The sequence below is a fragment of the Myotis daubentonii genome, chromosome 5 (genome assembly GCF_963259705.1).
Source record: "Myotis daubentonii chromosome 5, mMyoDau2.1, whole genome shotgun sequence".
In the NCBI taxonomy this organism is placed as follows: Eukaryota; Metazoa; Chordata; class Mammalia; order Chiroptera; family Vespertilionidae; genus Myotis; species Myotis daubentonii.
Window position 1 is genome coordinate 20175417 of NC_081844.1, and position 7847 is coordinate 20183263.

The window sequence follows — 7847 nt, forward strand, 5'->3', positions numbered from 1 at the left end:
GGCACCAGAGTCGTGATTTATACTTTAAAAATGCACCGCCTGGCCATAACCGGTTTGGCTCAGTGGATAGAGCGTCGGCCTGCGGACTGAAAGGTCCCGGGTTCAATTCCGGTCAAGGTCATGTGCCTTGGTTGCGGGCACATCCCCAGTGGGGAGATGTGCAGGAGGCGGCTGGTCGATGTTTCTCTCTCATCGATGTTTCTAACTCTCTATCCCTCTCCCTTCCTCTCTGTAAAAAAATCAATAAAATATATATTTTTTAAAACCCCACAAACATATTTAAAAATAAATAAGTGAATAAATAAATAAAAAGGCACCACCTGGCCTTGAGCAAGAAGACCGGAAAGAAGATAAGCGCTGGAAAACTCCCACCCCAACCACCCTGGGCCAGAAGCGCTTCAACCAGGAACAACATGGGGGTGCACCAGCTCCCCCAAGGTCTGGGCCTCTCTGTGGGAAGAGACAGAATTGTTGTCAATTTTGCTGTTGTTGTTTTGTTTTTTTAAGAGAAGCTACTTTTTTTTTTTAATATGTTTTTATTGATTTCAGAGAGAGAAGGGAAAGGGAGGGAGAGAAACGTTGATGAGAGAGAATCATTGATCAGGCTGCCTCCTGCACGCCCCACCAGGGACTGAGCCAGCAACGCGGGCATGTGCCCTGACCCAGAATGGCACTGTAACCTCCTGGTTCGTGGGTCAACACTCAACCACTGAGCCACACCAGCCGGGCTGATTTTGTGTCTCTCCCAGGCAGTTTCTTACCATGCAGATTACCCCTTTGTAGCTTTCATCTTTCTACATTTGCAAAGATTCCCCCAAGTCTTGATGATAATGCTCCGCAGAGGTGGCCACCGCCTGTCCTGAATTGCAGGAACTCCTCCCTGCCAAAATTATTCCAGGAACAAAATCACAAAAGTCTCAGGCCATTTGTTTTGTTTTGTTTTGTTGTTTGTGGCGAGAGGGGATGCCAGAAAGGACAGCAGCCTGCTTTGGGAGCACTGCCACGCCGTGATCGCCAAGCTAGCCGGCAGCGGGGCAAACACAGCAGAGACACAGGGAAGTCACACTGTGTCCAGGAGACTGGGAACGGTTAAAGGCCATAACACCGACTGCTCATGAAGACGGAAAGAAAGGGCATTTCCTTCGGGACTGATAGGAATGAAAACATCGCCATAGTCCTTCTGGAAATTAGGATGGCGAGATGATATAGATAGATATAGATATAGATATAGATATAGATATAGATATAGATATAGATATAGATATAGATATAGATATAGATATAGATATAGATATATAGATATATAGATATATAGATATATAGATATATAGATATAGATTATTGATTTCAGAGAGGAAGGGAAAGGGAGAGAGAAACATCCATGATGAGAGAGAATCATGGATTGGCTGCCTCCTGCACGCCCCCTACTGGGGATCGAGCCCATAAGCCAGGCATGTGCCCTTGACCGGAAACCAGCCTGGGACCCTTCAGTCCGCTCTATCCACTGAGCCAAACGGGCCAGGGCAGTGTGGCTATTTAATCAAAGTAAAGATGCACCCACCCTTTGACTCAGTTACCCTATTCCTGGGGTCTTATCTCTGAAATGTAAAGACTCCAGGGTGGGCTGGCGGGAAGGGTGGGGGGAGAGGGGGAAAGCAAATGCCACTGACAGAAAAACAACCTAAAATTGTGATCTAGAATCTCAGCTGGTACCCGCCCCTCCCCCCTTCTTGATTCCCTCCCAGCCCATCCCCTGGGAGCCAGGACAGGGAGGGGGGATGAGTCATGAGGAGCCAGGGCTGAGCACACGCTTAGGGCAGGCACGTCTGGACGGACAAAGGAGCGATACTTCCTGGATGCGGAAACGCGGGTGAGAGAGACCGCTGCTGCAGGAAACACTCGGCTGCCCCAACCCGCCCGGCCAAGTCAGGGCAGGGGGGTGAGCCAGGCCAGGCCGCCCAGACAGACCGGTCTGGAGGCTCCAAGGAAGCGGGACATCCGTGACCCTGAGTCTACTGCCTGAGCAGCCCGAAGTCGTGGCCTGCTGACGCCGGCCAGTCCCAGCAACCATAAGAGTTTGGGTTCTGGAGCCAGATATCCCTGATCCAAATTTTGGCCCAGTCCACCTCAGCCTCCACTTTCTCATCTGAGAAATGAGTGCGATGTCATCGTTCTAAACTCTCTGGACACTTGGGTACAGGTCTGTAATGCGTGGCTGGTCTCTCCCACTCAGAGCATCCCAGGGTGTCATCCCTCCCACCAGTCCCCATACCACCCCTGGCTCAGCCTCCAACACCTGGACCTCAGCCTCTGCCTCCGTTACGGCCCTCGGGCTGGTCCAGAGAGATCTTTCCATCCGGGATCTGACCACATCCCTCTCCTTACACCCTCCATGGCTCCCCATTACCCTGAGCACAAGTCCAGCTCCTTGGCTCTCTCACACCCCTTCCCCCTTGTGCAATGAGCCCCGGCCTCCAGCTGCCCTGCACATTTAGTTCTCTGACTAGACTCGTCGACTCTTCATTGTAATGTGTGCTGTACCCTCAGACTGGAATGCCTTTTCCTGCCTGACAAATCCTTTTTCCTCCAAGGCCCACCCCCCCACCTCCACCCCCTGAGGTTCCACCTCCAGGCAGCTCTCCTGGGTGCCCCAGGGGCAGCCCTCCCGTCCCCTGGGGCTGCCCCGGCCCATCCCTCTCTTCCTGGCTCTGATCCTGTAGCTCTGACTCACCCAGGCTTGGTGGCTCTCTGGGGAGGGGCAGGGACCGAGTACCAGTCGGGAGCGATTGGCAGACCCCCTCCCTGACCCTGGGGTCCAGCCGCTGGGTGAGGTTCTGACTCTTTGGGGATTTCCTGTGGCCTCTATAAATAATCCCCATGGCGGCTTCCCACAAACCACCTCACCCTTCTTGGAAAAAATGGACAGTAGCCAAGGACCTTGGTCCAGCCCTGTGCCAGGGCCTAGGGCAGTGATGGCGAACCTTTTGAGCTCGGCCTGTCAGCATTTTGAAAAACCCTAACTTAACTCTGGTGCCGTGTCACATAGAGAAATGTTTTGATATTTGCAACCATGGTAAAACAAAGATTAATATTTTTGATATTTATTTTATATATTTAAATGCCATTTAACAAAGAAAAATCAACCAAAAAAATGAGTTCACGTGTCACCTCTGACACGCGTCATAGGTTCGCCGTCACTGGCCTAGGGGGAGGCCGGCGGGGGCTCAGGCATCCTGCCCCGAGCGTCTCCGCCCCTCCTGGACCACGCGCACCCTTCCTGGGAGCCCCCAGACCCTCCCTGTGCGTGATATCTGGACGACTACCCCCACTGGACCGACATCATTGCTTTTCTTCTCTGGGCATCAATTGCTTTTCTGAAAAATGGGCGTAATATCCATGGACTCAGCTCTCAGTAACCCTTTCCATCCAGAAGCACCCCATTCAGGGGCGATCCCAGCTGCTGCATAAGCAAAGAAATCAGTAAACAGTGACATATTGCAATGAAGTCGCCTCCTTAAAGACCCTCTCATACCCTTTGTGGGCGGGCCCTGGACGACTCCCAGGCTCTGCTCACCTGTCCCCTGGAATCTGAGCGATTGTGTGGAGGTGGAGGTCTTTCTCTGATTCTGGAAAAGATCCGGACCCTATTAGAGACTCAGTTTCCGCCTCTGGCAGGGAGAGTTGACTATCCGCGAACCGCCAGATGGGTGTAGAAGCCCGAATCCCTAGAACCTAGGGGGCTGGAACTCTGACGGAGGACTGCCAGGCACCTGCTTGTTAGAGCAAGGCGCCCTCTGCTGGTTTGTCAGCGCCATAGCAGGCCCTCCTAAAGTCCCAGAATAAAAGGCCTCACGCAATTCACCCCACAGGACCCTAACCAGGGCACCCCTCATTGTAAATTCACGCGGCAGCCATCAGGCCTCCCTGGAAGGAGCTAGATCTCTAACGAGGGGAGAGGCGATGCTTGCTTGCTTCTGTCCATGTTCCCAGCACCCTGCACTCGGCCTGTGGCACAGAAGGCCCACAGTGAACTGAGTTGAACAGACCTATGTGCAAATCCCAAAGCTGGGGACCTCCACCACCAACCACTATCCCGAGTCTGTTTCCTCATCTTTAGAACCGCCCGCTGCAGTGTGCTGTTATGAAGATCCAGGAAAAGGTTGTGCACAATTCTATCCATAGAGGGTGCTTGGTAAATATTCGCTAAATGAGTAAAGGAATGAATCAATCAATCTGCGGAGACTAATAATATTGGAAAGGAAGTAGGGCCCCCAGGATTTTGCAAGTCACTTTTAAGATACAAGAGACAAAGTTCCAAGATTAATATTAAAAAAGGAATGACAACCCGCAGAGCAATAAACACACAAAGTTTGTAGAATATACAAGATAAAACATATTTTACAGGCGCATTCACAAGTATACAAACACTCAAAGAAAGTTCTAGAAGAACATAAGTTATGCTGTGACACCAGTGGCAGTGGGGGGAGGGTTTCCACGTTCCCGGATCACCTGAGATTTTTTTCCTTTGGTATTTACAAAATACATTAAAACTACGAAAAACAGACCCCTGAGACTCTCCTAACTCCCTCCCAACCCCCACGGCTACTCCCGCAGAATCAGGTGCCCAAAGGGACCTCTGCTCAGCCCCACTCGAGGGCCTGAACCCCAGCAAGTCCCTGTGGGGGAACCTGGCCAGCTAGAGCGTGGTCACCATCAGCAATAGGAAGCTCACTCGTGTTTTGCGGTCAAGGTCTTCCCCAAGGAAATGAAAACCTCACTTGGCCTGAGCTATTCCCAGGGGTCTCCAGGCTCTGGGTGTCCATCCAGCCTGGTTCAAGCTTCAGCGGTCCCCTCATTTGCCCACGCAGAAGTCCCGGAAGATGATGTCCAGGATCTCCTCGGTGCCCCCTCCACCGTGGAGGCGGGCCAGGTGTCCCCGGGCGACGCGCAGCGCCTCGGCGGCCAGGGCCACATCTGTAGCTTGCTTATAGTGGCCAAGGGCATCCAGGCAACCCTGGAGGTGATGTTGGTGCCTTGCCCGCGTCAGAAGTGGTGGGCCTGTGGATGGGTTCCCACACCTGCAAGGGACAGAGAACATGGTCTCTCTTAGCTTTATGACCATGGCTCGAAGGGGGATGAGCATACTCATTCTGCAGAGACAGAACTGAGGCAGGCACGTGCCCAGAGCCGTGGCTCAGCCCCCACCTGAACTTGGGTAGAGGCTGTGGGGTGGGCAAGGGGAGGCTCACACTATAGCCAGCTCCTTCCTCAATGCCTCCAGGAGGCCGTCCAGCCCCTCCCCGGTCAGGCAGGACAGCAGCAGGTGGGGGGGCAGCTCAGGGCTGAGGTCTGGACCCCCAGGGGGCAGCAGGTCCGACTTGTTCAGCACCAGCAAGAGGCGCTGGCTGTTCCCATTGGGGCTCCGAGCTACCGCGGGGGTGACAACCGTGTCCAGGAAGTTGCAGCTGGATGGAGAGGCCAGGTCAGAGGCGTCGAGCACGGCCAGGATGAGGTCAGCCTGCTCCAGCCTGGAGGAGCAGGGAGAATCAGCTGAGAAGTGACCCAGAGTAGAGCAATTTCGGGAACTGGGCTGAGTGTGGGGGCGGGGCAGAGCATTGGGGGTAGGGGTGGGGCTGCGTGTCAGGGATGGAGCCGAACATGTGGGCAGAGCCAAAATCTAAGGGCTGCTCTCCCCAAATCACAGAGTCCCCAGTTAAATCTCTGATTCAAGAAGAAAGAATAATAAATACAACAGGGACAGGAAGGGGCACATTTCCCTCTCCCACCACCCTGTCTGCCCGCCCACCCACCTCTCTCGGGCGCGCCGCACACCCTCCTGCTCCACCGGCCCCTGACCCTCCCGCAACCCTGCCGTGTCGCTCAGCAGCGCTGGGAACCCGGCCAGGTCGACAGGGGTCTCCAGCACGTCACGGGTGGTCCCCGGCTCTGGGGACACGATGGACACTGGCTTCCGGCCTGGGGAGGGGAAGGGGGTCAGAGAAAGGGGCGGAAGTCAGTGAAAACAAGGGAGCCCCTCTCCCAGCTCCAGTCCCTGGCAGGCGAGAGCTTTCATCCTCCCTGGCCCTTCCCCACACCGCAGCAGCTCAGGCCCGCCCCTGCCCACCTCCCACGCACTGAGTAGGTTTACTAGGCTGCTCTTGCCCGCGTTGGGGGGTCCCGTGACCACCACGTGCGCCCCTGAGCGCAGCCGCTGCCCGCGCCTGGCATCTCGCAGATGTGTGTCCAGTGCCACTTCGAGCTCCCGCACTTGGCTGTCAGCTGTGGATGAAAGAAAGAGAGGCGGGAGGGAGGGGGCTTCTAGGGGCTGAAATGCCAGGTGTCCCCAGCCGTGACCCCCAGGCCAACACACCTCGCTCCAGGATGCCCTCCTCCAGGTTGTCATCCTCCCCAAAGTCGATATAGGCCTCCACATGGGCCAGAGCCTGGGGGAGGGGAGGTATGTGGTGTTATCACCCAGGAACCCACCCCCTAGCCCCCCAATTTGCCCAGGTCCAGCCTGACTTGGAGATCAGATTGGAGGTTCATAGACCAGAAGCTCTCATACAGGGGATGGGCAGATGGGGGTCTCCGAGGCAGAGGATGGGCAAACAGGGACTTGCCTTAGTGAGGGTCTCCGCCCAGCCACCGCAGAGCTGACCCAGCTCCCCGTCCAGCTGCCTCAGGGCCTGCCGCCGCTGCGCCTCCGTCTCCGCATGGATCAGATCCGCCAGCCCCTCCACCTCCGTCAAGCTCAGCTTCCCGTGGGCAAAGGCCCGTCTGGTGAACTCACCCGCCTCCGCAGGCCGCAGCCCTGGCACCCTGCCTGCGGGACGGTCCCAGGTGCTGAGACCCTGGCCCCCACCCAGGCCCACTGGCCGGGCCAGACCTCGAACCCCAGGCTGTAGACTCACCCAGGGCCTGCAGGACGCCACTCACCACTGCCGGGCCTCCATGCACGTGGAACTCCGCACAGTCCTCACCCGTGAAACTGTGGGGACCTGGTGTGGTGAGGAGGGAAGGGCATAGGCTGGGCAACCGCTTGAGATGGTCTACCGGGTCCTGGGAGCTACAGCAGGCTCGGGGTCTGAAGGCGCTCACCTGGGAACCAGAGCACTAAGGCGCGGTCCAGCGGCTCCCCGGAGCGGGGGTCGGTGAGCAGGCGCAGGCTGGCGCTGCGGGCGCGGGGCAGCTCCCGGGGTGCAGTCAAGCTGCGGAGGGCGTGCCCGCTGGCAGGACCGCTGGTCCGGATCACGGCGATGCCACAGCGGCCTTGGCCAGAGCTCAGCGCGAAGATGGTGGCCCCGGACCCAGGAGCCGGGGCGCCGCTGCCCTGGCGCGCGCACGGTCTGGGACAGGAGAGGAGAGAGAGAGTGCATCGTGGAGGCTCTGCCGCAGAGCAGGCAGGTGGATCGAGGGTTCGACGGTGGAGAAATGCCCCAAGTGCAAGCGGCCTCTGCGGCTGGGGGGGGTGGAGACCGGAGGGCCTGGGGCCAGAGGGTGACCGGATTGAGGACCCTGAGGCCGGGGACTGCGGCAGGGGGCGGAGTAGATGGGGGCTTGGAAGAACTCGAAAGCTCGGCTCTGCCGCAGGGAACTGAGCGCCCCCAAGCCCCACGGAGAGGACTTGTAGCCCAAACAACGCCCCACGCTGACACACCCCTTCCCCAGCCATCCCACCTGCAAGGCCCACGTGCCGCCCGGGCTACCAGCGTCCAGAGCCCCCGCCACATGGATTCCCAGCAGCGACCGGCCCGCCTGCCCAGCCCAGAGGTTGCAAGTCCGGACGGGAGGCCCCGCCCACTCCGCAGCTGGATGGTCAAGTGCTCGAGGATTCGCGGCTGCCATTG

At 57.2% G+C, this 7847-nt stretch overlaps 1 protein-coding gene across 1 annotated transcript; it reads right to left on the minus strand.

Annotated features, from left to right (window-relative positions):
- Window positions 1–4251: 4251 nt before the first annotated feature.
- GTPBP3 (GTP binding protein 3, mitochondrial) lies at window positions 4252–7847 on the minus strand. The gene is made up of 9 exons (XM_059696299.1): window positions 7678–7847; window positions 7099–7346; window positions 6912–6998; window positions 6621–6823; window positions 6371–6443; window positions 6136–6279; window positions 5811–5976; window positions 5250–5528; window positions 4252–5078 (listed from the first exon to the last, which is right to left on the minus strand). The coding sequence occupies exons 1-9, from the start codon at window positions 7728–7730 to the stop codon at window positions 4853–4855; spliced, it is 1479 nt and encodes a 492-aa protein (XP_059552282.1). The 5' UTR covers window positions 7731–7847; the 3' UTR covers window positions 4252–4852.

Bases quoted from the DNA above. Each gene is read 5' to 3' on its own strand.
- GTPBP3 (XM_059696299.1), bottom strand. From the start codon at position 7,730: ATGTGGCGGGGGCTCTGGACGCTGGTAGCCCGGGCGGCACGTGGGCCT. The intron at 6,999-7,098 runs GTGAGCGCCTTC...TCACCACACCAG, and splicing joins CTTAGTGCTCTGGTTCCCAG to GTCCCCACAGTTTCACGGGT. The intron at 6,444-6,620 runs GCAAGTCCCTGT...CCCCTCCCCCAG, and splicing joins GGGCGGAGACCCTCACTAAG to GCTCTGGCCCATGTGGAGGC.